This window comes from Guillardia theta (genome assembly GCF_000315625.1).
Source record: "Guillardia theta CCMP2712 unplaced genomic scaffold GUITHscaffold_3, whole genome shotgun sequence".
Taxonomy (NCBI): Eukaryota; class Cryptophyceae; order Pyrenomonadales; family Geminigeraceae; genus Guillardia; species Guillardia theta.
This window is the reverse complement of record NW_005434671.1, coordinates 445,891-473,785: the sequence shown is the minus strand read 5'-3', so window position 1 is coordinate 473,785 and position 27,895 is coordinate 445,891. Positions and strand designations below refer to the sequence as shown.

At 52.4% G+C, this 27,895-nt stretch overlaps 9 protein-coding genes across 9 annotated transcripts; 5 read left to right on the top strand and 4 right to left on the bottom strand.

The window, feature by feature from the left end:
- Positions 1-252: 252 nt before the first annotated feature.
- GUITHDRAFT_47308 (hypothetical protein) lies at positions 253-699 on the top strand (the record flags this gene model as incomplete). The annotated part of the gene is made up of 3 exons (XM_005841336.1): positions 253-411; positions 462-558; positions 605-699. Coding segments are annotated over 3 exons (351 nt in total), but the record flags the coding sequence as incomplete, so codon positions are not given.
- A 534-nt stretch (positions 700-1,233) lies between these two features.
- On the bottom strand, positions 1,234-1,737 carry GUITHDRAFT_63592 (hypothetical protein; the record flags this gene model as incomplete). Its single annotated transcript, XM_005841335.1, has 1 exon — positions 1,234-1,737. The coding sequence occupies one exon, from the start codon at positions 1,735-1,737 to the stop codon at positions 1,234-1,236; it is 504 nt and encodes a 167-aa protein (XP_005841392.1).
- A 304-nt stretch (positions 1,738-2,041) lies between these two features.
- CDC45 (cell division control protein 45) lies at positions 2,042-6,643 on the top strand (the record flags this gene model as incomplete). Its single annotated transcript, XM_005841334.1, has 21 exons — positions 2,042-2,226; positions 2,290-2,374; positions 2,440-2,569; positions 2,619-2,689; positions 2,869-2,922; positions 2,969-3,010; positions 3,058-3,108; positions 3,295-3,364; positions 4,194-4,333; positions 4,386-4,530; positions 4,578-4,774; positions 4,827-5,068; positions 5,128-5,172; positions 5,223-5,316; positions 5,365-5,664; positions 5,716-5,739; positions 5,792-5,845; positions 5,897-5,971; positions 6,021-6,104; positions 6,155-6,508; positions 6,566-6,643. 21 exons carry the CDS (start codon positions 2,042-2,044, stop codon positions 6,641-6,643), a joined length of 2,520 nt encoding a protein of 839 aa, XP_005841391.1.
- A 179-nt stretch (positions 6,644-6,822) lies between these two features.
- GUITHDRAFT_132146 (hypothetical protein) lies at positions 6,823-10,860 on the bottom strand (the record flags this gene model as incomplete). The annotated part of the gene is made up of 16 exons (XM_005841333.1): positions 6,823-6,873; positions 6,967-7,116; positions 7,158-7,272; positions 7,316-7,410; positions 7,560-7,677; positions 7,722-7,779; positions 7,815-8,007; positions 8,061-8,106; positions 8,152-8,222; positions 8,294-8,329; positions 8,376-8,462; positions 8,492-8,554; positions 8,595-8,651; positions 8,713-9,265; positions 9,318-9,460; positions 9,511-10,860. The coding sequence occupies 16 exons, from the start codon at positions 10,858-10,860 to the stop codon at positions 6,823-6,825; spliced, it is 3,186 nt and encodes a 1,061-aa protein (XP_005841390.1).
- Positions 10,861-11,470: 610 nt separating this feature from the next.
- Positions 11,471-14,859, top strand: GUITHDRAFT_99889 (hypothetical protein; the record flags this gene model as incomplete). The annotated part of the gene is made up of 22 exons (XM_005841332.1): positions 11,471-11,482; positions 11,529-11,598; positions 11,643-11,726; positions 11,775-11,817; positions 11,871-11,965; positions 12,147-12,254; positions 12,424-12,502; positions 12,791-12,824; positions 12,874-12,944; positions 13,000-13,088; positions 13,173-13,237; positions 13,285-13,386; positions 13,439-13,519; positions 13,571-13,588; positions 13,679-13,753; positions 13,796-13,834; positions 14,039-14,069; positions 14,125-14,183; positions 14,232-14,297; positions 14,510-14,592; positions 14,644-14,707; positions 14,764-14,859. 22 exons carry the CDS (start codon positions 11,471-11,473, stop codon positions 14,857-14,859), a joined length of 1,464 nt encoding a protein of 487 aa, XP_005841389.1.
- A 728-nt stretch (positions 14,860-15,587) lies between these two features.
- On the top strand, positions 15,588-16,151 carry GUITHDRAFT_99888 (hypothetical protein; the record flags this gene model as incomplete). Its single annotated transcript, XM_005841331.1, has 1 exon — positions 15,588-16,151. The coding sequence occupies one exon, from the start codon at positions 15,588-15,590 to the stop codon at positions 16,149-16,151; it is 564 nt and encodes a 187-aa protein (XP_005841388.1).
- A 183-nt stretch (positions 16,152-16,334) lies between these two features.
- Positions 16,335-21,686, bottom strand: GUITHDRAFT_99887 (hypothetical protein; the record flags this gene model as incomplete). Its single annotated transcript, XM_005841330.1, has 11 exons — positions 16,335-16,457; positions 16,504-16,620; positions 16,670-16,741; positions 16,792-17,004; positions 17,054-17,304; positions 17,354-17,464; positions 19,034-19,103; positions 19,158-19,242; positions 19,293-20,211; positions 20,277-20,488; positions 20,629-21,686. 11 exons carry the CDS (start codon positions 21,684-21,686, stop codon positions 16,335-16,337), a joined length of 3,231 nt encoding a protein of 1,076 aa, XP_005841387.1.
- A 603-nt stretch (positions 21,687-22,289) lies between these two features.
- GUITHDRAFT_99886 (hypothetical protein) lies at positions 22,290-23,444 on the top strand (the record flags this gene model as incomplete). The annotated part of the gene is made up of 5 exons (XM_005841329.1): positions 22,290-22,370; positions 22,582-22,769; positions 22,824-23,076; positions 23,134-23,289; positions 23,337-23,444. 5 exons carry the CDS (start codon positions 22,290-22,292, stop codon positions 23,442-23,444), a joined length of 786 nt encoding a protein of 261 aa, XP_005841386.1.
- A 93-nt stretch (positions 23,445-23,537) lies between these two features.
- Positions 23,538-25,166, bottom strand: GUITHDRAFT_99885 (hypothetical protein; the record flags this gene model as incomplete). Its single annotated transcript, XM_005841328.1, has 1 exon — positions 23,538-25,166. One exon carries the CDS (start codon positions 25,164-25,166, stop codon positions 23,538-23,540), a length of 1,629 nt encoding a protein of 542 aa, XP_005841385.1.
- Positions 25,167-27,895: the final 2,729 nt, after the last annotated feature.

The window sequence follows — 27,895 nt, the reverse complement described above, 5'->3', positions numbered from 1 at the left end:
TCGCTCAAGGGAGAAGTGATCGCGTAAGTGGAGCTTGGAGTGAGTGTTGAACCTAACTCTACCCATTCTAGTCCTGAAACAGAGATTGAGAGGACTATGGCGAGGATCAAGAAGCATAAGGTGGTTGCCGTTCTCCGCGGTGGTCACCCAGACCGCCTGATCCTTAGGGGGCTGGAATTGGCATCGATGAAAGGGTGAAGAAATCCCTTTAATCTTCCTGTTCACCTGTGATTTATCTTCATAAGGTGTCCTTTGTTGGAGGTCACGTTGGATACCCCACAAGCACTACACGTGATTCGGACCCTTTCTTCTGTACTTCCAAAACGAGTCTCCGTTGGGGCTGCAACTGTTATGGACAAAGAGCAAGCAGTTGCAGCGATAGATGCCGGAGCAAAATTTATCACAAGTCCAGTAAGTTGCGGATTCACGCTTTCGTTGGAGACATGTAATTTCCCAAAAAGATTTTGTGCACAGAGATCATAGATATCTGCGAGAAGAGAGGCGTCTTGGCCATTCCAGCTGCGTTGACACCGACTGAGATTTACACTGCGATTCAAGGTTTGTTAGGATGATGAAGTTGTTTCTTCTCGTCACCGACATGCAGCGGGAGCTCGAGCCGTGAAGTTGTTTCCTGCTTGCAGTCTGGGCTGGCAAGGCCTCGAAGCCGTCAAGTCGCTCGGTCCGTACAAGGAGGTATCTAGCGTTGGTGTCCATTGGTTGATGGGGGCAGTGACATGCTCAAGGTCTTCATCCTTGTATCGGGAGGGATTTTACCAGAGGACATCCAGAAATGGTACCGACCATTCTTTATCTCCTGACGTTGATCCATGTGTTTCATCCAGGCTCCGTGCGGGTGCGGGTGCGATCGCAGTTGGCACGAAGGTGGTTTAGCTTGCGAGAAGCAAAGTGATCTCTGATGCGCAATAGCTTGTTGGCCAGGACACCAAGCTGTATGATCCGCCTTTGAGCTTGGAGAAAGGCGACCCCTTGCAAGAGGAGATTCACTGGCGGAAGAACGGCAGCAGGACCACAGCAAATTTCCTGTGGAGCATTCGGCAAAACGGACTCAAGCGAGATCAAGATCGCCAGCAATGAGGGCTTGATTTGTTCCATGGTTGAGACTAGATTGATTCTTGGCTTTCTTTTCCTGTATTATAGAATTGTTGCAGTGTCTTCGTATCTCCTGTTTGAGCATCCTGCTCGATGTAAAGGAATCGTAGTTGTTCCTGTTTTTCAAGATATCTGTGAAAGATCCAACCCACGCTGCAGGATCAGAGCGTCCTCTCTAGGGTTTGAATAGTAATGCTTCCGCCTGCCAACACTCTCGAACCCGAACTTTTTGTAGAGAGCAACAGCCGCCGGATTCGTTTCTGCCCTGACCTCCAGGTACCACTGCCGTACTCCTTTGCTGTTGCCAAAGTCAAGCATGTAGGATAGAAGTTGACTGGCGAAACCCTTCCTGAGATGATTCTTTGATACAACGATGTTTGTTATGCTACATTCGTCCAAGACAAGAGAACAACATGCAAACCCTACAATCTCACCATTTTCTGGGAATTTCAAGACAAATATCTCATTGTTAGTTGAGTTCAACTCGGATTCGTAGATGCTTCTGGGCCAGAGGCTCTTCCCATTGTAAGCCTGAGTGTCTAGCTGCAAGATCTGGTCGAGATCCTCGACCTGCGCTTGGCAGCATTCAAGTATTGCATGTCCACGCTCAGCATCATGCCCTTGCATCCGTATCAGGTGCCGAGGAGGTACTGCAGATGGCCTGAGCTTCCTTGCAGCAGGCAGGACGACTGGTCCACATGCTCTGATACTTGAGAGAGGAGCTGCGAGGAAGCAGAGGCTGCCATGAGCGTGGGCAAGGAGGAGGAGGAGGAGGGACAGGCCATGTCGCGGGGGCGGCATGAAATCTCATCAACTGGGCGGGCTCGCCTGCCCATATAAGACCGGTCGATCCATGGCGTCAGGCGGCACTTGCGAGGTGCGGAAGATGCCGCAGGTAGGAGAAGCGGCGGCGAAGAGAGAAGCTCGGAAGATGAGAGGCCCAGCCTTGCAGGAGAACTGGCAGGTTGAGTTCTCCGTGCACAAGATGAGCGCGGCCATGATGGAGGACGCGCGGCTCACTTTCCAGCACGAGCTGGAGCAGGAGATGGAGAAGCTGGGTGTGGAAGTGCAGAAGAGGAAGGCTTTCCTGGTGGAGAACCTCTTTGCCATGCCCACGTAAGATCGTTCCACCATCAGACATTGTTGTTGCTCATCCCTTTGTTCTGAATCCGAGTCAAGATGGCAGCCCGCACCTACCTGGAAGGATTTGCTGCAAGGTGACTGGAAATCAGCGAAGCTGGACTTGAGCTTGTATCCGAATGAGGTGAGATGCGAGCTGTTTCAAATCTGAGACGTGCGACTTGTGTGATGCTTCTTGGCTGCCTGCAGGAGGTGAACAAGGTGAGGAAGCAGATGTATAACAAGATCCATGCATGGTCCACGGCGATGAGGGACGCGCTCCTGCGTCGTGGTTACTGGTCCAATGCCGCATGTCCCATCACTGGCAACTCGATGTTTGGTACCGCCACGACGCTTCTCTTCCCTGCTCTGACTCGTTCTGTTTGGAGGCGAGCGAACTGCCCATGTCTACAATGAATTGACTGGGCTAACGATGATGCTGGGATATGATTCCTTGCCGGTATCCTCCAACTGCCTGCCTGCCTGCCTGCCTGCCTGCCTGCCTGCCTGCCTGCCTGCCTGCCTGCCTTTATTCTAACTACCTACTTGCTTGTCTATTGGTTGGTCGGTCGTCACGATGTCTGAACTGTTTCCTGTTCACCAACTACTCTCCTCGTCTTCCTGACAACTCTCCTGCAGGTTGGATGCTGCGGCATCGTCCTACACCCACAGTGGGGGAAGGCTGCGTACCCGGTAAGGGACGAGGAGTGCGGATGAGCAAGGTCTGATGGGGCTGTAGATGACTTTCTTCACTCTTGCTCCCCTGGACAAGATTATCGAGGTTTGTCCAATACCCTCAGTGTAAAGCTGCTGATGGCTCATGGTCAGGCTGCAGAGGAGATTGAAAAGAATGCAAAGCTCCCCGACTTGGAGGACCAGGTGAGGCTCGCTTGTGCTTGCGAGCACAAGAGAAAGGCTGGATGGAAGGGGGGTGTTGCTAATTGCTTCCTTTGTTCCCAGGCTGCTAAAGGTCTAGTCGAAGGAGACTCCTGTTTGTGAACGACAAGGAGTCGCCCCTCCCTTGAGTCTCCTCAGTGGTTTACAGGGGCGTGTGTATTGCAGTAGGAATCCAAGAAAAACTTGAACTATGATCGGGGCATCAACCTCATCTTGTATCATTTCACACTCTTCAACGGTTACCGTACCAGTAGCCTGAGCCTCCGCCTCCGATCCCCGGCGCGCCGACTCGTAAATTTCCGAAGTTCAGTGGGCCCGGCGCAACTTGCCCGGCGGCCCCCGGGCCCAGGACTCGGCGGCGCCGCACTGCAGTGGAGCCCGCGGCCCGGCCGGGCGGTCCGGGCAGGCCGCCCGGTTCATGTTCAAGAGTCGACGACCCGGCTGCCCCGGTCGTGCCGGGTCACCGGTCGGAGACGGTCACCCGGTGACCCGGTACCGTCTCACCGTCAGTGACTGCAGGGAAAGAGTGGGGATGTGGTTTCCGGATTCAAATATTGAGTGAAAGTGGACGGGCTAGAGGGGCGCGCAATGGAGGCGGGGGATCAGAGCGGGAGCGCGCGTGGGAGGGGGGGGAGGAGAGGAGGAGAGGGAGGGAGAGGGAGCGATGACATCTGATACTAAAACAGGATGAAGATGAGATGCTTCTTGAGCCATGAGATGATCTGTAAGGGATGAGAGTTGTGAAGGGGGCGCCATTGTACGGAAGTTCGAAAGGTGGAAGATAGGATTGTGAGTACTTAGACGATGGCACGGGGCTGTCGAGCTGGAGATGTACTTGGAAGGGATGAAGGTTCGAACAGAATACAAGTTTCTGAATAGAAAGCTGTAGCAGATCAAGAGAGAAGTCATATTTTGTTTGCCTGACCGCATTCATCACAAATATTTCGCATGACAACTTTATGTTACAGACCCATTGGTGTTGGCGAGCGCCAACCTTGTGTATATTATATTTCTTGAGGCAAGATTGCTGATTCCTCCATATCCTTCTGCTCACGTTGTCCTTCCAGCTTCCAAGATGTTGGTGGACAAGAACAGGATAGCTGAAGTCTACCATCTCATCAAGAACAGCGTGAGGGATGAAGGGTCGTCAGTCCTCATCTGCGTTGCCGGAGAGTGTGATGCCATAGCTGCCTGCCACATCCTAGTGGTAACCACAAGTGATTTGCGATTGGCTCATGTCACCTGACTGCATGCGGCAGACCATGTTCAGAGCGGACCATATCTCCTACTCCCTTCAGTTCGTGAGGGGATATGTGGACGTGCAGCAGCATGTGGACTCTTTGGATACCAGCAGCTGTCGATGTATCGTCCTGATCAACTGCGGCTCTACTGAGGCTCTGAACGGTATGGCAATGGTGTGCCGCCCTTGGGGGATGACTGGTTGCTTTCAGAACTCCTGCAGCTTGGGGAAGACGACAGAGCTGACTTGCAAGTTGTGGTCATCGACAGTCATCGGCCCTACTCCCTCTCGAATATTTATTTCGACTGCGGTGATGTGGAGGACTTTGAGAACCAAGATCTCTCCACCGCAAGGATCATCCTGCTCGACGATGGGCTCAGAGAGTATGAAGTTCCAACAGCGATGATGGTACTCCAACTGTTGTTGAGGTGCCCGGCTCGCTGATCCTTATCCTTCTCAGGTTGTGAATGCCGATTTGAATGCTGCTGAGGAAGAGGAGGAGGAGGAGGAGGACGAGTTCAACATCAGATCACCGGTTCAGCGTAGGAGGATAGACGAAGATGGCAATAGCGTAGACGTGGACGAAGAGGATGAGGAAAAACTTGAGAAGCAAAGGAAAAGACAGGTTAGGGATGAATGCAGACTCGCCATCGAGGACTACTATAAAGGAACATCTAGAGGGCTTTCTTCTGCAATAATGATGTAAGCATCAACTGAATATGGCTGATTTTGCCTTGACTTGGCCTCATCTTGATATGAAGGTACAATTTATCAACAACAATCAAGCGAGACAACAACTCGATGCTGTGATACACCTCACATCGTTCTGTTGTGCAATCACACTGACTGACTGTAGATGGTGGGCGATGATCGGATTGACTGAACAGTTCATGAACGACATGATTGGAAGACAAAGATACGAGCAGGAAGTGTTTGTTCTACAAGACGAGGTGCCTGTCCTTTCCAGTCCAAGACCTCCAGCTGACGCGCAGCTGCAGGCTGTTCGATTAGGGGAGTCATCAAGCGTGGGAGGAAGTAAGATCAACTACAGCGAAGAGTTCAGATTTCTGTTGCTTCAGCATTGGACCTTGTACAACAGCATGTATTACTCCAACTACGTTGCTTCGAGGCTCGGAATATGGAAGGATCGAACAACAAACAAACTTCAAACTCTCTTGGCAAGGATGGGAATCCCGCTAGTCGAAGCAGAACAGAGATACATGCACATGAACTCCGACTACAAGGACAGGCTGCGAGCGCTGCTGGAAGAGCACAAAGAAGAGTTCAACCTGGAGGAAGTACGTGACAAATTCTATGGTCTTGCGGTTTGCTGACTCTTCTATCACTAGCTTGTCTTTCCGACCTTCCGGAAGGTCAGGACATCGTTTCAACATTGACTATCCCCTTTTGACGCGGATGTGGCAGGAACGAACTTGTGGGAACCCGATCTCCGTGACGGATTGCTATTACATCTGTAGTGTGAGTTGATTCAACCTGCTCTTGATGGTTCGTTGAAGCCCCGCCCCTCAGTCTATGATGTACCATCCGCCTGTGGGGAATGAAGACTGGACGGACTCGTACATTCGTTCATACGATGCTATCAAGGTAGGTTTCGCAATCCCCACGTTCGTCTGACAGTGACGCCTCTGTTCAGGATTGTGCTCACCATGAAGATGCCTGGGATGTTCTCGTGGGAGGCAACTCCAAAGTTGTGCAGTACGCGATACAACTTCAACAGGTTTGACAGGATGAGGGCGCACAGGTGGATGTGCTGAGGGCTGATTGCAGACCATTGTACATAAGGGATTTGAACTAGCTCAAGATAGAATGATTCAGAAGACAAACTTCTTCCGTCATGCTTACTTTGCTGTCAATGAGGGGAACAAGATCTTGACGAACCCGGCGGTTCTTTCGAGGTTGGCGATGTTTCTCATGGACCTCGAGAAGAAGACGTCAGACAAGGAGCTGAAGCCTATCGTGCTGGGCGTCGACAACGAAGAGGATCACACGTGTACAGTAGTTGGCTGCCTCGCCTCCGACAGCATGGGCTTTAGGGGGAGGAATCACTTCGGCAAGATCTTCAAAGAAGCTGCGGAGGCCATGCCGCAGATGGAGGTACAGATGTACGGGTTTGACACCGAGGTGAGTAGCTGCCGTTTGACAAGGGGGGTGTCAGAACTCTAAGCGTTTGCTGGGCAGGTCATCCAGATCAAGACGGGCGAGTTCGCCAGCTTTATTGATTGTATAATTGAAAGATCGATGCCCTACGCCGGATGACATCTTGGCTCCACTAGTCGTCTGAGGAGCCTCAGGCTGATCGATAATTCTTAAGATAAACTCTTGAAAGCATGTCTCCTCTCTCCTTCCCTGTACCTCCCTCCTCCACAGCCCTCGCATCACTCCTTCCTCTTTCTTCCCCCTCCCCTCCGCCTGCGCACTTCTGGTCTCTCTGCTACTCATCGTACGAGGTCGTGCTCGCCCTCCGGCTCCAACACCCGCAGCATCTCCTGCTCCCGGTCAGTTCACGAGGTGGAGGAAGCAGAGCGGACCTCTAGGAACTCTCTCCTCAGGAAGAATTCCTCCTCCCTCAGCCGCGGCACCTGCCCCATCTCGAAGCTCTTCCTTGCCGTCTTGAGCACGCGCCGGAAGCCGCGGTGTCGTAGCATCTCCTGCTCCAGCTTCGTCCCATCAGCGATGACACCTCCTCCCGACACTGCCACGAAGATATTCTCCAGGCAGGCCCGCAGCCGCTGCGACTGATCAGGAGAGGACAGGAGCAAGGCATAGCTACCTCGGACCAAGTGCCTCCCTCGCTCCCATCCCCATCCCCCTCCTCCTCGTCCGACGAAGACGCCAGTTGCTCCTTCTCGACCTCCTCCAACCTCCACCGTCGTTGGTGGACGGAGCTGGGACGAGTCAGCAGCAGGAGAGTCTAGCGGGTTGGCCCACCTGGACGGAGTCTTCCTCCTCCTACTGAACTGCGAGAGGTTGAGAGGTTCTCCGCCTTGAGCTTCAGGCGACTGATGTCCCACGACTTCCTCGGCCTGCAGGTACAAAAGTGAAGGAGGCGGAGACTATGAAAGGACCAATTGGTGAAGAGAGGAGGAAGGTGAGGGAAGGCCCGGGAGGAAGGAGAGGGAAGGAAAAGAGGAGGAGGAGGAAGGGGATGGAAGGGGAGGGAGAGGAGGAGGACCTCTTGTCGCAGATCATCGATGAGCTCAGTGAGCAACTGTGGTGGAACTTGTCCCGTCAAGAACAGTTGTAGGCCTTGTCGAAGCAGCGCCAGGCTGTTCTTGCTACACTCTACATCTCTGTGCTGGAGGTCAGGGAGGAGAAGGGGAGAAGGCGGCCTCACCCTCGCAGGATGCCGTACATCACTCCGAGATCCTCCGAGTCGATGTATGCTGCCTGACCTGGCCTGCGATCCAGCTCGAGCTTAAACTTCAACCTTTCCAGCTCCGCTCGCTGCAGGCTACGTGAGAGGCAGGATTGCAGACATGCATGGTGTCGCTTGCCTCGGGGACCTTTAGGAGGTAGCTGCCATGGTGCGCCAAGTCTACGACCGTGAGGTCGCCTGCTCTAAGTCCCTTGAGGTTGGTCTGCTTTCCCGCTCCCTGGTCGTGAAGGAGATGCTCCGGGAACTGGTCGAGGCGACAGACAATAATCAAGAGGAGAAGCTGGGGAGGAGGGAAACCTCAAGCTTCAGCTTGTCATGGTTGGGAGCCTCCGTGTTGAGCAGCCTGCTAGCAGGTGAGGCCGTAGGGAGGGGGGCAGGGCAGACAGACCACCACAGGCCTTCCTGTAGGAAGGAGACTTGCTTCTGAGAGTAGAAAGCCTTGAGGTCCTTGAGCCCAATCTGTCGGCAGGCAGTCAAGGGGGCTGGCGGGACGAGCGATGACTTGCCTTGAGTCTCAGTCGATCGCCGACATCGACGTCCCAATCCTTGAGCTCATCAACCTTGACCTGAACACCCGCAGTCAAGAGTCGATGGGCAAGGAGAGGGCAATACCCGCAGGAGCTTCTTGAGCGAGTCGATCCTCTTCGATCTGAAGATGTTGATGCATTCCGATGAGACTGACAAGCTTGCAAGCCAGAGCTGCGAGCGAGTTGAGCATCATGTGTCACCTCCTGCCGCCCCACCTCGATGTGTTCCCACGTCAACCATTTCCCGATCTCTTTGCGCGATACCTGAGGGATGATGAGGATCAGAAACAAGCTTCGCCCCTACCTCTTGCTTGATCTTTTCTGCCCGCTCCTCTTGCCGATTCCACTTCCTCGTTCTCTCCTAAGAAAAGTCTCGATGTCAGAGAGAGCAATGCACACGTGGACACAACAATTCACGTCACCTCCAGAGACATAATCAGAACCCCCGAGTTGTCCAGCATGGAGTCAGAGTTTTGCTTTGCAAATTTGATGACTTGCTTCAGGCGATGTAAAAGTTGATTGGTCGACGAGAGTTTGCGGGTGTAGAACTTGAGGATTTCCGAAAGCTCCTGATTGGCTCTAGCTATCGCGCTTCGGTCTAGCACGCAAGAATGCGGCTTCCTGCCGTCTGCTGGGTCATTCGCTTGCTGGTACAAGTTGTTGAGCCTCAACAACACACTCCTGAGGACATCGGAGACATCTTTGCACAGGGACACGATCTGTTGCTGCTCCTTTGAGAGCTCGGACGTGAAACCTTGAGCAAGGGAGGAGACCAGCGGGACGCTCTCTAACGCGCGGTCGCCAAGCAGCTCTGCCAACGATCGCGCGAGAGCATCGCGATGGTTGTGGTGACTCACGCAAGCGAAATGGACCTTTGACGGATCCGACTGGTACAAGTCTTTGATGATTTCGAGCTCCGTCCTAGGCATCAGCATTAGATCTTGCGGGAGGATTTGAAAAGCGAAAAGTTGGAAACTTGGAGGAGTAAAGAGAGGAACAAGGAAAGAACGAGCATGGAACTGATTACCAGTTGTAACGAGACGACTTGCCATCCAAGAGCACAATGATCTTGTCACATGTGGAGGCTATGCATTTGAAAGCAGCAGCTTGATCCATTTCAGATTTGATTTGCGAGTTGGCTACTCCGATCAAGTCTCTCAGGTCGCTGTACTGCGAGCGAGCGTCAGCCTGGGATCATCAGGAGGCTATGCAACAGTCACCTCAACGTATCCTGACACATCTGGGCCGAGAAGAGAGAAGACCTCGAGCGCTTCCTGCTTGGAGATGACTTGCAACAAGTTCACAGACTCCAGTGCTCGCAGGAATGTAGTCTTGTCCACCGTCCCAGAGTTGTCGATGTCCGAACTCTTCAGCAGAACGAGCAGCTCACCCAACTTTGGCAGCATCCTCCTCCTCAGCTTCGCGACCTTATGGTGGTGTTTTTCCTCATCGAGCTCCTCCTGAACAATATCTGGGGCAAGGACGAAGATAAAGTTATCTGGCGGTGACAGTTCACTCTCGACCTCTGACCGGGTTGTGCTCAGGAACATCTCCCCCGAAAACAGAATCCTGGCGTCTTCCTCCCCAATCTCTGAGCATGCCTCCTTGCAGAATGCGTCCCAGAAACCAGCAGGGGACGAGAAGGTCTCGAGAGAGGAGGAGTCGTTCACCCCCCGGAAGAACAGCTCCGCTGCTTCCAACCCCAGCAGAGTCTTCTGGTCCTCCACCAGCCACTCAGATCCCTGAGCGAAAGCAGAGGAGCGCCCTTGCGAGCTCCTGAAAGTTTCAAATTCCCGGCTGAGCCGGGAGTGCTCATCCTCGATCTTAGCATACTTGTCGGCCCTCTCCTCCTCGTCCATGTTCCACTCGAGATTCTTCGATTTGTTCTGTATCATTTCAGACAGCTCTCCGATCCTGCGCGACATCTCGAGGAAGACGGCGTTCTTCTTCTCCTCTGAGAACGTGGCAATGAACTTGAAGGCCGCCCTCCGCCTAGACAGGCGATCCTCTAGGGCTTTCAGTGTGGTCTCATCAGACTCAAGCTTTTTCTTCTGCAAGCTCATTTCGTCTTCTTTCAGCTCCATCATGTAATTCAGGGAGGACACTTGCAATCTCTCGCAGAGGAGCTTCGAACGGTATTCTTCCTTTCCTCCCATCACCAGTACCCTCATTGGATGGGTCTTTCCTGGCTCCCTCAGGGCAACCCTCCCTATGACCTTATCGGCGTCTCCGATCTTCATGACTTTTATCCGGTCGCCCTGCCTCTCTGCTGCAACTACCAAACCATTCTTCTTCACCAAACCACATGTGGCATTCGACAGTTCAGGTGTCCCGAGCGCATTTCGAAATTTGGGCGCGAGGTCAATGACATGCTGCCTTCTTTCCTCCGACACTCTCAGTGAGGCATTGCCTAGGAACTCACCATTGTTGCCGACAACAGCAAGAGGGTGTGTAAGACTGAGGCTGGGACCAAGATTTCCAGCCACCCCCTTGCGAGCACTGAACAACAAATCGCGGACCAAAGTCTCCGCGAAGTGTAGGTCTCTTACATCCCTGTGCTCCCCAGGCATCTGAACACGATGTTTGCTCCCAATCACATCGTTACACCTCACCACATCTGCGCCTTCCCCTCTCCTCCTCTCCCTTCCCACCTCCCCTTCCCGCACTTGCCCGCGAGTCTGCCATTCCCTGTGTTTACTTAAGTCGCTTCCAGTACAGATTACTACCAAGAACCGAGTTTGAATTCCTGAGTAACTAAAATATGCGAGTATAACAATTGAACCTTGAGATTTTAGTTACTTCGATTAAGTCAGAATAATCACTACATCCCTTTGTTTTGACCTCCACTTTATCAAGAGGACCCGGTATTCTGATTACCCCTACCCTTCTATTGTACCTACCCACCAGACTGAGTAAGGATTAAAAATGTTGAATTATGGGGTACTCTCAACACCACCACCTGCACATTGCATCTACCCCTACCCCTCAATTCAGAATCTGTTAGGAATGGTTTGGGGGATGAACGTAGCGGAGCAAGGGCGAGCAGCGCAGGAGGACGCAAAGTAGGAGCCGCTAGGAGGAGCTTGTCGTTGAGGAATCTGCCTCTCTCGTGACTTGGCGAGGCTCAAAGCCTAGACTTTCTTGCCAACTTGGCCCTGCTTCTCTCCGTTGTCTCTCGTCATGCAATCCGAGGTTAGGGATGCTGTTCGGAGAGATTGAGGGCTGAAGGCAAGTGTAGGTTGGAGTCCCTTGGCTTCATCCTGCATGGGCAATCTTCTCCTTCTTCTGGGCCTTCATAGATGCTTACGGTCGGTCTTGCTCTACCTGTTTGTACGGGCTGATGACCATGCAGGAATTGGTGCAAATGACGTTGCCAACTCGTTTTCTACCGCTGTTGCATCAAGAACCATCACACACAAACAGGCTGTGGCGATCGGTTGATGTTGTAGTTCTCACAAATTTTATTCTGACCGTCTTGTTATAGCCTTGTTCGCAGAAGCGTTTGGTGCAATTGTTTTGGGATCAAGGTTGCTGCCGTCGACATTTCTCCTCTCCTCCCCCAGATGACAACCTTGCACAGCGTCACGGACACAGTGAGGAAGAAGATTGTAGACGTGTCACGATTCTACGGCGAACCATACGTCCTGATGATGGGAATGGGCTGCTCGTCTCTAGGTTCAGCGATCTGGGTGTTGGTAGCCACATCACTACAGGCGATCCTTTCCTTGTCTGTGGGCGAAGCTGATAGAGGAGAACTTTCAGATGCCCGTCTCGTCCACTCACGCGACCATCGGAGCAATCAGTGGGGGCTTGTCTCTCCGCTGCCTCTCGCCAGAGTGACTGCAGTTGACCGCAGTTGGGGTCGGCATGGCGGCGTTCGGGCTCCCGGGAGTCATCTGGGACTACCAGCAGGGAGGCGTCGCTAGTATCGTTGCTTCCTGGTTCATCTCGCCATTCTGTGCTGGTAAAGTGACTCCAACCTCCAAACTTCTCTCTCTTCCCTCCTCTCTCTTCCCTCCACTCTCCTCGCTCCTCGCTCCTCTCCCCTCTCTCTTCTCTCTCCTCTCTCCTCTCTCCTCTCTCCTCTCTCTTCCCTCATGTGGAATCCTCCCCTGAATGATGTTTGGCGTCAGGAGTTGTAGCCTCAACCTTCTACTCGACCCTCAAGTACTTGGTCTTGAAGCACGAAGGAGAGCTCTCCTTCCAGAAAGGGTACGACGCCGAAAGCTGTGCTCGCATCCTCCTCACTGCCAAGGAACCAACTCTCTTCCTTGAGTGTTCCAACACACGCCCCTCTGCCACCTCCATCACCCCTCTATCCTTCCCCAGGGAAAGTTCTCCTCGCTTACTCACGTTCCTTGTCCCTGCCACAGGCTGCAGACCCTCCCAGTCTTCACGGCCCTCTGTTGGGGCGTCATCGCTGCATTCATGCTCCTCAAAGGGAGGTTGTGAATGCGCTCTCAGTGAAGCGCGCCTCTTCCTCTGACTCCCTCGCCCTAGTCCGGCGCTCTCCTTGGACAAACTCCCGTTACCTGTGGGACCTTTCTGCTCCACGTTGGGAGGATAGTTGACGACAGCTGCAGGCGTCCATCACCATCATCATCGCCATCGCCGCTGCTGGATTTGTCTTCTCCATCCGCTACCTTGTGCCATGGTTACCAAAGATGAGGAGCGGGAGTTGTGCTGGTGTGAAGCAAGTTCTCTGGCAGGTGCAGGAGAGTCATTGAAAAGAATGAAGACATCCCCTGGTACAGGATGTTCGACATGCCTCCGGAGAACGAGGATGCTGAGATGGAAGGTGAGAGCTGCTGTATGCTCCAACCTCTGACTGTCTCCTTCCCGCGCAAAGAACAAGTAAGAAGTTCAGAATTCACGAGACTAGTGGGGCAGAACGGCAGCATGATAGTGCATGAGTCGGGCGAACAAGCTGCTGTGAACGGATCCAAGGTATTTCCCATCTCGTTGACTGTCTGCGTCGATTTAGTTGCGTGCAGGACACTGAGAGCGAGATGAAGGAGCAAGTGAGCGATGAGGGGGTAGAGGCTGAGCAAGGAGGAGACAAGAGCAGGAGATGGGCTCTGACAATAGCCGACAAGGTGCAGTTCCATAGCCGTCTATGGAGCTGCCTTGCCTGACTTTCACTTTCAGTTCGTCGTTGACGTGTCAGAGCAAGAGGTGGACGAGACTATCGACCAGAGCGTTGAGAAGCATGACTCCAACACTGAGAAGGTTTGCTCAACCCTGCCCCTCGCGTTCTCATGTAACGTTTCTTTTACGCAGCTGTACAAAGTCTTGCAGGTCCTCCCCTTTGCAACCCTCCGCTTTCTTCCTTGTTCCCGCTCTCCTCCCTCCCTCACTCCCTCCCTCCCTCACCGTCAACCTCGTCAGGTGGGAACATGTTCGTTCGCCTCTCTTGCACATGGTGCCAATGACATTGCGAACTCCATCGGCCCTCTCGCTACGGTGAAAGTCTCCCTGCTCCCTTGTGCTGGTGACATGCCTTAGGTTTGGATGGTTTACTCGACAGGACGAGCCACTTCCAAGGTCCCGTCACGCTCAACTCCTAGCTCTCCTCTACTTGCTCCATTCCACTGCATCCCAGCCCTCTTACTCTTGTTCGCCTTTCGCCTCTCTGTCCTCTCCATCCTGTCTACCTTCTCCCCTTCCCTCGTCTCCTCCTCCTTAATCCCTCACGTTCACCTCCTCCTCTCCCACACTATCGACGTCACCTCACGATACATCGTCAAGGCCCCCGTCCCTGTATGGATCCTCGTCTACGGTGAGCCGAGCAACATCTCTCCCTCCTCAGCTGCCCCACTGACCGACCGAGCCAGGTGCCGTTGCTCTTGACATCGGCCTGCTGACTTACGGCCATCACATCATGAGGGCGCTGGTGAGACAAGGCGGCTGCCTGCCGAGCATCCTTGACCCTTGCCGTCAGGGCAACAAACTTACCTATCACTCACCCTCGCGAGGTCTCAGCATGGATTTAGGAGCGATGTTCACTGTAAGGAGACTCTGACTCTTCTCCGCCTTTCCTCTCCTAGTTCCCTCTACCTGTTTCCCCCTCATCCCCCCTCCCTACCCCCGTCTCTCTTCCTCCCCTTCCTCCCTCCTTTCCGCATCTATCCCGCTTTTCCCTTCCATCTCCCCTACAGATCTCCTATCCTCATCATTTCTTCCCAAGAGCCTTCGCTCACGTCTGTGACTTTCTTCCAGGTCCTCACCTTCTCAAAGCTCGGTGCGCCCATTTCTACAACTCACTGCAAGTGCGGAGCCACCGCAGCCGTTGGCCTCTGCAGGTTCGTCCGCATGCCAGTCCCACACATCCGCTGAGCTTCCGGTCGTTACAGCGGCGACTGGCGATCAGTGAACTGGAGGATGGTGGCAATCATCCTCTTTGGCTGGATCCTGACGGTGACATCTACTCCCTGACTGCTTCTCGGGGCTTCTCACGGGTTTTCATTGTGTAGCTGCCTTGCGCGGGCCTCATGTCAGGGCTGCTCTTCTACCTCGTGGCGACTGGCCCAAGACCCGAGGCTGGCAGCGGCTTCTTCGGATCCCAATGAGCGTCCGGCGCCTGCCGGCAACAACGGACGGGCAGTTGTCGAATGGCAGTGTCAGTGCCGTCTGACTGTATGGCACCTGATTGTAATTAGTTTCAGCCTTTCAATAGTAAATCAAATCCTCGCACTGCACTGTGCACAGACCGTCGGGGCTCAGCTGAGGGACACTCATCACTGCCGCCGCATTGCGGCATTATGATGGCGGGGGGGGGGGGGGCGCAGCCTAGGCCCATACTATACGAGTAAGAGAAAGAGTCAACCTATGCCCAACTGCTCCGAGTCGGAGTCAGAGTATTCATGATCGAACTCACCGTCACGGTCACGGTAGTGATGATCATGATCGGACTTAGGCGCCGGGCAGACTCATCGAGTCCGATGGCCCGCCCCGGCGGCAACGCATTGCAGGCGTTACAGCCAGTCGAGGGAGATTTTAACCGTCAGCCGGATTTAGCAGCCAACTCTCTCGGACCATGTGCTCCTAGGTCTGCTCGTCTCTCCATCCTTCTCCTTGACGCCCCTCTCACTTCATCCTCATCCTTTCCTCTAGGCCTGCTGGCTCTACCTCCTCCTCCCTCTCCTCTCTGTGAGCCTCATCGCGCACTTCGCATACGCTCAGTAATTCTCTCTAGCTTCGTTCAAGCTTAAGGTTTCTTCGGACAGTGATCAAGCGCACACATAGATGGGCTCCTAGAATATAATTTGACAGCCAAACATTGTTTTGGGGCTCGAAGATGAGAAGTGGCGCAAGATCGGAATCGTCACACACTGAGCAGTCCGGAGGGGGTGCCTCGATACAGATCGCAAGCGCCGAAGCCTTGCGGATACTTCAACGACATTATGGAGCTACAGTGGCAGGTCGCTCGAGGAACAGCAAGAAGACAGGCAAGAAAGTGAAATGGTCGGACGTAGCGGCTGTCGAGCAGAGCCTTTTAGTCACGAACTTGGCCCGGGCGCTGGTACTGTCGCCATTGCTGGTGGCTGGGCCATGGCTGAACAGAGTGATGCTTCGACTCGTGAGCGCTGAAGGATTAAGAAGCTCAGAGATGACAATCACTAACGAGGTTAGGGAGGAGATGACGAAGCTTTATCACTCGAGCATGCTCCCCCACTCTCTGCTTTTGTTATTGTTTGGAGGATTTCTATCTGCAATGTTCAAGTATTTCTTTGCGGAACCTTGCATACGCTTCGGAGCTGGTGTGATGGAGGCACTAATAGCGACTCAGAGGAGCGACGACAATGGTGTGCACAATGATCATTCCGACGAAGAAGCTTGTCATGATAGCCCGGGAGTCTGAAAATGGAAAAACCTTAGATTAGAAATTGTGTTATGAAAGCAAGTCTTTCTGTTTCATATTATTCATTTCCCTCAATACAATCATGGAATAGCAAAAGACCGAAAGAGGAGGTTTCAAAACTTTAGCCTGTAGAATACATTGTACTGGACTATTGGTCAAGCTGCAGCAAAACGAGGATCGAAATCATCCGAAGGCCTTATACATGTAGGCCCCAATGGACAAGAGGAGGATGAGCAGGATGACCTTGACAAGGATGTTGGTTGCACCTCCAGCGCGTGCAAGCGTATCCTTGAGCTTCATGTTAACCTGCGTTGTTGTTACAGAATGTTTCGAAGGAGAGATTAGTCTTTACATCATTCAAATGCTCAGTGGCCTTGTCCATATTGTCTGAAATCTGATCAATCATAACACTTTGCAACTTTACTTCGTTGCTCTGGTCAACAGCGATGCCTTTCAGACGTACCATACCCTGAAATCCAGATCGCTTAGAGATCAAACTGCACATGTAGCATTCCAACCTTGGAGATCATGTCCAGCTGCTCATCGAGCTTCTCGTCGTTCCTCCTCAACTGGATCAGTCCCTCATTCACCTAGCGCACAAGTGAGATAGTCGCTCAAATCTTGCCACATCATCATATACATCAGGATCCAAATCAATAGGTGCCAAGTCTGTATCCATGGCCGTGCGTTTTATCTCTCCGTTCACTCCAGCACCTTTCGTCCCGTTCCTTCCTCCCGCTCTGCCCTGATATCTTTTCTTTTCCAAGCTTTCACACTCTGCTATGTGCTTAGATACAAGCTCTGCCATCTGTTGATGGATTTCCAAATCCTCAGGTGTCAGTTTGCCATTCTTCTGCTCATTATTGTGATCAGTTTTCTCATTGAAAACCGCATGCGCTCACCTTGCCCTTCGCGACCTCCTTCTCTTCCTTGGAGAGCTTCTCTTGCATCTTTCCATGGAGATCATGCGCATTTCGGATCAGTTCTCTGATTCTGGAGGACATCTGAACAGCGGCTTTCCCTCCTCCTCCAGATGAAGAAAGCAGCTCATCTCTTTCCGTGATCATTCTTCGAATTTCCGTCATCTGCTTTGCTGACATTTTCTTGAGCCGTGTGAACTCATCAGTATCGTCTTCATTTTTTTCTTTTTCATCTACAGCTGGCATTCAGCATAGCAAATATAGAAATGTTCAGCCAGCAACCTTTTTCATCTCCAAGTTCCTTATGTATCTCTTCAAGTTTCTTGATTAGACCAGCGATGTCATAGTGTCTTCCCCCAGTTCTTGGCGGCATTGCGAAATCTTTCCTGGCGCCTATACAAAAAAGTCATCATACAAAAGAAAAGCAAGCAGACCAACCCTTGCTCAGCTGTTCAAGTGGTACAGTTGCACTTTCTAATTCAAGCGCATGATCGCTGGACCCAAGATCGCAAGGCCTTCCTCTTGAAAACAAACATGGTCAGATACATTCAGCCCTGTAATCCAACACAAGAAAAAAATATACAATATGCTCATGCCTCATCTACATTGTGCTGATCAATAGCCATGACAGGTATGCTCAATTTGTCAAAAACCATCCTGCCTTGTCCTATTTTGCTTTGCGCGGGAAACAGAGATCACACAAATAAAAAGAACCATCCATCGTATTGATATCGCCTTTATTTCGCTCCTTTCCACCTAAATTTTTGAAGGTTGAAACGTCTTCCCCCTTCTGGCTGCTCCTGCTCTTATTTGCCCTATTTTGTCTAGTTCGACCCAATTCTCTTCTTCTTTTCACTCTCCTCACCCTCAATGCCTCAAGATATACATGTGCTGCTCCCATTCTGCTCTTCAATCCTGTGTTTCGTCCTGGTGGCTACTCTCTTGCTGCGACTCGTTCCTCGCAACATTTTCATAGTCCTCCCTCGTCCTTGCCATGTCTTTGATTTACCAGGGGAGCTCACAGTACCCCCCATTTCATTGCACTACCCCATTTCTTCTCATACAACCCCGTCATGTGGTACCCTACCCCTCATTCTTTTTTGCGTGCTCTCAAAGATAACCGTCCTTCGATCACCCGTACCCACATTTGAACCAGCAATTCCATACGATTCATATGGGTATTTCAATCACCCCTACCCCCCTCCAAATGATTCAAACTTCAAATTGTTGGTCAAATCACGACCCCTACCTGATCCACCATTCCACCACCCCACGATCTTAGATGACTAAACTCTATCTGTCATATTCCCCAACTTTGAAAATTAAATGTCTAATTTGAAAGTTCTGGGCTACAGTTGAAAACTCATTGCTGACTACCCCTTGATATGCCTCAAATTGACCGGTCCAAGTTCGAATTATTCAGTCCCTCACACCAACATCGTGGGCTGGCCTCAGGCGTTGGAATCGAGGTGTAGCGGGACAACCCGACTTCGAATTAGTCATCGGACGTCAAGTCAAAGAATGACAAGAATACTCTAAATAGAAGTGAGGAGAGTAAAAGTTGAAACTCGAAGAGTAGAACTTTGTTGAGAACAGTAGAACTGAGTTGAGAAGAGAAGTAGAACTGAGAACTGAGTTGAGAAAGAACTGAGTTGAGAACAGTAGAACCGTTCACTGAGTTGAGAACAGTAGAACTGAGTTGAGAAGAGAAGACCGTCTCAGCGACAGGTACCGAATCGTTTACTATGATGAAGCCACTCTCAGTATCACAAAGACCTGAGCTTCACTCCTTTCAACAGACTCGCTCGCACATCTCCCGCGGGCGCGGCGGCGGTATTGGTACGAGCAGGAGGAGTGGGAGGAGGTGGGAGAGTCTTAGCTGTAGGAGGGCCAGTGTGAGAATTGAAACACAACTCAGCGATACGAAGAAAGGGAGCGGAGGGGAGAGGAGGACAAACTCACGTTTCTTGATGGATTCCTCGACCGCTTCCTCCTCCTCAGCTCTTCTTTTCCGGTGCTCGAACACCTCAACCTGCATCACAACAGTGAGCTCACTCTGACTCTCATTGGAGCAGGATGCCCGCACGTATCTCTCGCCCATCATGTTTCGATTGCACGAGAGCGCAGCATGCAAGTCCTCGACGCTCCTCAACTTCACCGTCGCCTCCCCGCTGCCAAAATGATCAGCGGGACTTGGTCGGTACTTGAGGAAAGGTTCAACCTCGGTCTCTGCCTGGCGTCCAGGAGGATGGAGACGTCTCCCGCTTCCAGGTTCTTACACTCCCCGAAAAAGGTCACGATGTCGTCCTCCGTGGAGGAGAAGGGCAGCCCGCGGCACGTCACCTCGTAGGAGGAGGAGGGGAATACAGGTCTGTGGCTGGAGGAGGAGGCAGCGGATGCAGCAGTTCGACAGAGGCGCGTTTGAGCGATGAGTTGAGCTTCCAGAGGAGACGTTCTCATGCGAAGGCACAACATGGGACCCTCCCCTAACTGCTCCACGTGTGCCACGATACAGACTTCCCGTTCGTCTCTCCTGCTGCTCCCCTCGTCCTTGACCCTTGTGCTTACCACACACTGCCCGGGCTCCATGTCCTTCAACCTCCGCCTTGCCTTCTTGGAAAGGTCGGACTCGCCAGTCGGCTCATGGCAGCGGTCGAGAATCAGCCGCATGTCCGACTCCTCGACTTCGATCTCCCTCTCCTTGCTCAAAAATCTTCTCAGCAACGGCAAACCCTCCTGCCGCAGGAAGTAGAATCCGCCCCTCCTGTCCCAGTCGCACACTTTCACCCCTCCCCAGACCGTCTTCAGCGCCTTCGAGTCTTGCGAGTCAACAAACAGCTTCTTCATCCCGTGCGTGATCCAACTGACGGATGTCGCCTGCGAGGAGCGGCAGTAGAGGTTCTTGGCCAGGGCCTTGGTGTCCTCCTTGCTCAACATCAGGTCCTTGCCAAACTTGCTCAAGCAGCTCTTTGAGACGGGCTGATAGCGCAAGTGCTGGTATCTTGCCTCTTCCGTCCTTGGCCCCGCAGGCTCCCTGGGAATCTTCTCTGTTTGTTGAGGGAGAGGGGCGACTTTCCGCAATAGCGCGACGAAGAACCCTCCAGTGTCCTGCAGGTGAGGATAGATGCGAATGCAGCGGTCTAGCACAAATTGGTCAGCAACTTGTCTACGGTTTGCTCCCAGAACAATCCAACAACGTTCTCACCCAGCGGAAACTTCTCGCCCTTTCCCGGGGGCCACATGGACCTGCAGAAGAGATGTTTCTTCCGGCTGGCATGAGGCTTCGACTCCAGCTCCTCATACGTCTTGTGCTCCTCCAGGTCATCGTCTATCACCTTCCAGGAGGAGAAGCCTCTGCCTCGCTTCAAATCAGGAAGTAGGTCGTCGGAGCGTACCAGCTCGACGCTCCCCTTGCACCTGAGATTCCAACGGACGCAGGTGTCAGGGAGCATCCAGACAGAGATCGAGCAAGAGCAAAACATCGCAAGACAGCTCAGAAAATCTACTCGCCATGGACCGCAAGACAGTCGTCGACTCACGGGACAGCACTGCATTACCTTCTCAGCAGGTCAGCAACGACTGCCTCGTCTTCGATCGGGTTGAACGAGCAGGTCGAGTACGCCATGAGCCCCCCCACCTTGAGCAGCGCCAGCCCTCTCATCGCAATCTGGACCTGCAGCCTGTGGATCTTGATACCAAAGAGAGGGTCCCAGAGCTTCCAAACCTTGGTATCCTTCCTTAAAGTCCCATCCCCGCTGCAAGGGACGTCGCAAAGGATGCGGTCGAAGCTCCCCGCGCTCTCGTCTCCTTCCGCATGAATGTTTGGGATCTTCTGCGCTTTATGACACACTATCATCAAGTTCTTGGCGAAAGATCCCACAGGCCTTGCCCTTGCAGCCAACCCGTACGCCCTCCTCTCGTCGATATCGTTGGCGACTATCCCACCCAAGGGCTCCTCTCCTTGCCCAACAGTGCTGTACAAGCCATCAAGAGCCTGGAGGGTCTTCGAGCCAGGAGCAGCGCAGAGGTCAAGAACAATGTGATGGCTTTCAATGCCCAGCAGAGCGGCGGGCACCATGCTGGAAACTTCTTGGCGTGTGATGACCCCTGCACTTGTAATGGTCCCTGCGCGCGTCGGGAGAGTTCCCCACCTCATCAACCAGGTCCTCAGGCTCTGGACGTACGCACTCTGTCCATGCTTCAGAGAGGTCCTGCTCACACCCAGCTGATACCCGTCACACCATTCCAATCTCTTTGGGTGAGCCAAGGTTACCCCCGGCTCCTGCTGCAGATCTTCGGGAGAGGGATGAAGGATGAGAGCCGCCTCCTCCAGGCACTTCGAGACAAGTTCCTCGCTGTGCAGGTTCCTGTTGATTCTGAACGTGACGGGCAGCGGAGTGCACAGGCAACGGAGGAAGGCAGCCCAGGACTTCTGGTCCTCCCCAAGCAGCTGCTGCATGCTGTAATACTCCTCGAACACTGTCGACTCCCTCTCCTGTCTCGCTGGCGCCTCTGCCGCACCATCAGCCAAGGTCGCATCTTCTTGCTTCTTCTTCTCCCTCCTGCTCATCCCCTCCTGCTTCCACCATCGCCGCGCGCTCCGTCTCCTCGCCATGGCCCCCGACTATCAGGCTGATGTTTATAGTCTATTGGCGAAAGTCATAGGTGTTGAGCAATATCCTATAAAGTTTTTATGACTTACAGAAGAAGGGGTTATTTTCCCTTGGACACAGGGGGTGTGTGCACTAGGGGGTCAAAGAGGGGGTGGTTTATGTTGTGATTCACGGGGTGTGTTGCAAAGGGGGTACGTGGCTATGTCCCGGGATGAGGAAAAACAATCATGGAGGAGGCGAGGGAGAGGAGAGAGGAGGGAAGAAAGCATGCGAGTGCATTCTCGAAGGATAGGATAGAGAACAGATGTAGAAGCAGGTACAGATCAAGAGCTCATCGCGTTGTCGAAGCAGGCATGGCAGAGGCGGGTTAGAACCTAGGTGGGCGAGGCTATCCATGAGATCAGGTTGATATTGTATCAGTGACGACGTTAGCCTCTTTGCATCGAACTGACCTCTTGCTTGAACTTCAGATGGAATCCATTTTTGCCTAGTAAGAGCTTGTTCATCGATCTGTTGTGATCCAGTCAGAGAAAATGCCGAGTAACGTTTTCATGCGAACCACTCTCATCATATGGGTGCTGTTAACTACTTCCACACTATCAAACATGGTGTCTGCACAGCAAGAGCAGAAGGAGCGGCCGCATTTAGACCTGAAACAGATCAAAGCTCATCTCAAGGTTCTTGATGTAAGGAAACGTCAACACCAACCCTCCTCTCCCTCCTCTCCCTCCTCCTTTCTTCCTTCATTTCTTCCTCCTGTCCCTTCCTCCCTCCCTCCTACCCCTCCCTATCCCTCTCTTGCTCTTTTTTCCCGCCTTCCCCGTTCTGACTCAACTCTCCCTCGATCTCGTCTTTCCTTTCTCGACGGCTCCGAGAGCTTTTCACCCGCACTGACAGATCTCGCTCTCGCCGTTCGAGGCGAAAGCAACCCTCCTGAGGCTCAACGAGACCAACATAGAGTGCCAAGACAAGATGGGGGCCAAGGCAGAGACAGACTTCGATGGAGGCTGCGGCTGCTCGCACTGGAAATACGAGCACAACTCGACATGCGAGGACAGATACCGGCTGTCTAGCATGTCCAGCGGGTGAGGGACCTGTGAATGAGGGCGATGTGGAGCTGACTCCTCCCTGCCTTGCAGTCTTGATGTAGAGATCCCCGGGTTGATGCCTTGCTTCACGTATGAGGATTGCACGAACCAGTCGCTGCGCAAGTTTGAATGGATTCGACCAAAGATCTCCGAGTGCGAGGAAAAGCGAGCAAGGTTCTGGGACTTTGCGAACAGGACAAATTCCAGCATCCAGGACGATCTGCGCAAGAGAGACTCCGAGCTGAAGACTATCGAGGAATGGATCAAAGACCTCAGGAAGGAGAACCACGTCATGGTAGCTTCGGTAAGATGTGGAGATGACAAGAGATTGCTCAGCCTTGGCCCTTGACTACATTGACAGCTCAAGCACTACCATGAGTTGAACGCCGAGAACAAGAGACTCAACAAGGAATTCTCAGCCATGAAGCAGGAGAAGGACGATCTAGAGCATAAGATCTCCGAGCTGCGGTCTCGCCTGGAGGAGCTGCGGCAGAAGAGAGCTTCGATGGTTATCAAGGTTTCATTGACCGCCCTTCATCCTTTCCTTCCCTGACCCTGCTGCAGCTCCCAGAGTTCTTGACCAAGTGCCAAGAGAACTTCTTCAAGATGAGAGAGGGGCTGGTCAGCCGCGGCATCCCTCTCCCCAAGTTAGAAATATTTTACAACTTTTAGTTAGTTGCTACATCACATTCATTCAATTTCAACTTTTCCTATCTATGTACACGATCCTCCCCGAAGACAGTTGGAGCAAAGAGCGACACGGTGTCATCGCCTCGAGTTGCGCGTTGCGCTGTTCCTGTCTATGGCCCTGTCGATGGCTGCAATCGCTTCTTCTAGCTCAACGCCGACACTTGATGGATCAGCATTTTCCTGCAAGGATGAAGCATGCATGAGAGAGGGAAAGGAAGACGGTACGGAGCTGACCTTAAGATCTTCCTCCTCTGCCTTTAGATCATTCTCCTCTTGGAGTAGGTTTTCTTGTTCTTGCTCTTGGCTTTTCTCCTCGGTACGATGCTCTTGTTTCGGGTCATTGGGTACTTCTACAATTGGTCTGATACCGCCTTCCTTGTCATCATCGTGACCTTTTTTAGTCACCAGAGATCCACGTTGTCCCCTCTTTCCCCTGTAGCACAGACAGAGCCAGAGCGGCACAAAGGTGGCAACTGCCAGTACAGACACCAAAAAACCAACAAAGAATCCAGCAACTTTCTTGTAGAACGTGAAGTCCAGGATAGACGCTACCATGACGAGGAGTCTCAAATCCACTTGGCCCGCACGATTGGCCTGCAGTATCCACGCCTTATTTGCTGAGTTGATTCTTATCATTGAACCAACCGCCTCCCCATCCTCCCCAGTGATGTAGAATTGCCATCCCAAGACGCCACTGCCGGGACCTCGGATCGCCTCTTCCTCTACATGCATTGCCTTGGCATTGAGCATCTCCAGGTTGAGTTTAGACGAACTCCTGCCCTTACCAGTTCCTTGGAAGGGGTGAGAACGACAATCGACTGAAAACCTGCTGACCTCCTTTCCTGCACAATCCTTGACAGCGAAGGGGATCCTGTTACCCTGCAGCCAGTTGAGACTCAGGTAATCCAAGTTCCATGAGAGATCAACAGGCTGGCAGCTCGCAACGGCAGCACCTGCCTGATCTCCTCGAGGAAACCACGTGGCAAGAGGTCCTTTCAACGTGAACCCTGAAGTCACATACCCCAACTGATCTCCTGAGCCCATCGAAGGGGTAGGAGCAGAGATCTTGTAAAGGAATTGAGAGAAGGAGCTTCTAAACTTGGGATTCCAATCCCTTTCTTGCTGTAGAACGTAACCCACGCTATCACCTTGCAGCTGACGAACTTGCGACCACAACTGAGCACATGCCTGCTCTCCCATGTTTGAATGCAGATCGCAAATCGAGTGACGGAGCTCTTGGACGAGCATTTCAGGTTGATCATAATAGCAATGATCTTCAGTTATGTCTTCGCTTCCATCCATCCTTCGAAGAGATTTCTCCACCTGAGTAGCATGGTGGGAGTTGACCCGTTGCCATGAGAAAGGGTGATGACTAGCATTTGGACGAGGACTCGGCTGAACAGTGCTCGTAGGTTTCATGCCAGTGTCCTGGAGATGCATCATACCAGGGGGTACTACAACGATCGAAGGAAATCGTTCAACGGCAGAGTTCTCAGCTGCGAAAGCGTTCAAGTCATCGGTCTTCCAGGCACCCATCAGACGACCTCCTGCTCGCGATTCCTGTCCCTGCTGAAAACTTCCCTGTAACTCGTCGCTGCTCTCCTTTTCCTCCTCTCTTGTCCCCTCTAGCCCAAAGTCGCAGATGAGAACCAGCAGCATCCCAGCTGCTGCTGCCGCCCCAGCTGCATGGCGGCGCCCCCGCATTTAGAGCAACTCAGTTCTCAGACCGGATTTAAAAAAAAGTCAAACACGAAGATCAGGACAAAGAAGACCCATACGATCTCGATGCTGCCGAGACGGACGAGCACGCAGACGATGACAAGCAGGGTCCCCATACACCTCCGTACTTGCAGTGAAGGGAAGAAAGGCTTGCGGGGGTGATGGGTGCCATAACTTGCCCGATGATCCGAAATCTTCTGTTGGGCGGGGCCGGAGAGCGCAGAAAGGCCGACGGGGCTGCCGCTGCTGTTGTAAGGATGATTCATCGTGAAGTTCAGAACCAGCCCATCCCAGGTGTGGGTGGAGAGGCCAGGGAGCCAGAGGTCGCCCATGTGTCTGTTGGTGGGGCCATGCTCAGGGACGTGGGTCCGGGTGTGCCGAACTCGGTGCTGAGGAGCAAGGTGGGGGTGGGGACTTGAAGTCTGCATCAACCGCCCTGTGACTGAAGGCTGGGGGGAGGAAAAGGAGGTCTGCCCGCGAGTTGAAAGAGAGCAGGTGATGGGATCGAATTGTTCAGACGTTCGTCATCCATGTCACTGAGGTACATACGTTGCGGCACTCCACGATCAACCAGGGCCTGATGCACCCGCAGAACAGATGCCGGTAGGGCAGGGAGGAGGGAGGACCAGTTCCGGCTCTTCACCATAGCTGGTAGCTGAAACACCTTTTGATGGGTATTGATTGCAACGTATATCAGCTGTAACACTATGAGCATAGGCTGCTGAGACTGAACGTCATGCTGAGTATCACAAGACAGTGTTCAGCGTTTGAATGTTCTGATCTGCTTTGATCCGAAACAAAAACTTGAAAGTGGATGAGGAGCGGCAGCCTCGGAGCAGCAACAGGACAAGCTGACGCCTGGAAAGGAAAACTAAGGCATCACTCGGAGTATTTCAGTGAGCAGACTTGCGAGCCCGGTCTTTCATTCAGCTTCAATGAGTTCGGTACTTTATTCAAAGGTGAGAAGCTCAAAACAGACTCCAACCAGCCACTTTCGACAAAGGCGCATCAGGTTTTGACCGTCGGGCAAAGAGGCCGAGATAGGCAACGTTCTATGTCAGACTTGATTTGACTTCTTCAGCAATGGGCTGAGAAAGTTCAGCACGCTATGCATCTGGACAGTCAAATCAGCATCCGTCAAGCCAAGGATCTGCGCGTCAATACTGTTGAACCTTGCGTCAGCATCGTTCTCAGCTTGTGCAAAGAATCAAAAACTAATCCTGTAAGGAGTGTACATTGAGACTTGCGGTGTGGTTATAGTGTCGACCATCGGCGACAAAAAGACGCCGATAAGCGACAAGATCAAAGAACTTTGCCTACTCATCGACTGATCATCTCAAAGTCGTTTCTCTTTCCATTCATCAACAAACCCATCGCCACAATCTTTGTGTCCTCGCCAATCATGTCATTTCTACAACACATTGTACAACCGATTGATCTGGAACAGCTTGTCAAAGATTTTGTACGGTTGCTCCATGATGTCAAAAAACATGTATTCGCTCTCCTTGATCGGAAAGTTTTGGTATGAGGCGCCTTTTTCAAACACCCTGACATCCTCAGCTGGTTTGTCAACCACACCCTAAAATCGTCGCAAGATCTGTTTCCCCTTCCACGATCACCCACATGTTAGCTTGATACTTTGATATGGTTTGATAAAGGAAGGTTTCGTTAGTGCTTGGTCTTGTGCTGTTGAACGCTGCAGCACCTACTTGACTGATCGTAGGCGCAACCTCCTTTTTTCCCGGGAAAGTTTGTATAACCGCGTTACCCGCGTCTTTCGCTACAGCGTCGAACCTTCTCACGTATTCTACATTCAAACAAAATGTCGCTTTGAGCGATAAGTCTGATGCCGGCATCGACTCTAAGCAACACTCGTCGAGTGCAGCCTAGACTCACACATCTGCTCAAGATTAAGCTTTCCAAGGCGTTGGTCAACGACGGGATGCTGGCAGGAGGATCCATCTTTCGGCAGTCAGGCTTTCCCTCCTGCCTAGGATAGCATTCCGAAAACGATGAGATATACCTGTCCAAGAGATCAAGTGAGAGGAGGAAGACGGGAAGAAACGGGCGAGAAAGCATTGTCGTCAGCTGGAAGAGGCATTGAAAACCTCCACTCTAACCACGCGAGCGGCGGTAGGGAACAACCCCGGATCATGTCCTTCATCTCTCCTTCCTCCCTCCCCAGGAGCAAGAGATCCTTCTAAATCAGCACAACCATCCCTCGGCCGCCCTACACACCTTCAGTTCCCACATGAGATTTTCTTGCATACCTCATGCTCAAACCTCATGCCCATGCCTCATGCTCATACCTCATGCTCAACAGCCGTCGTTCGCAAACGACAGCTCTCCTTGATCGCTAGGTGAAGGAGGAAGTTCCTTGCATTGACAACCTTGCAAAACAGATTAATCCAAGGAAGAGCTTGAGACTAGGTCAATTCAGCAAGCATGTTCGGCGGCGGCTTGCATTGGTTCCCTCTATTTAAACTTTCCATTGTGACTCTCTTCGACAGTACCATCGCATCCTGCGTGAGATTGTACTCTGCCAACTCCTTTGGTATTGGCACCTGAAACTTGAAGTCTTGAGCTCGTCTCCTGGAGCGCTTTCGTTCAAGGTGTTCAGGTAGAATCGTGTTCTTGACTCGCAAGGCCTTCAAGATTTGATAATGAGGTTCAAGCTTGATCGGATGCTTCCCGGCCCCTGTCATCTGGTACAT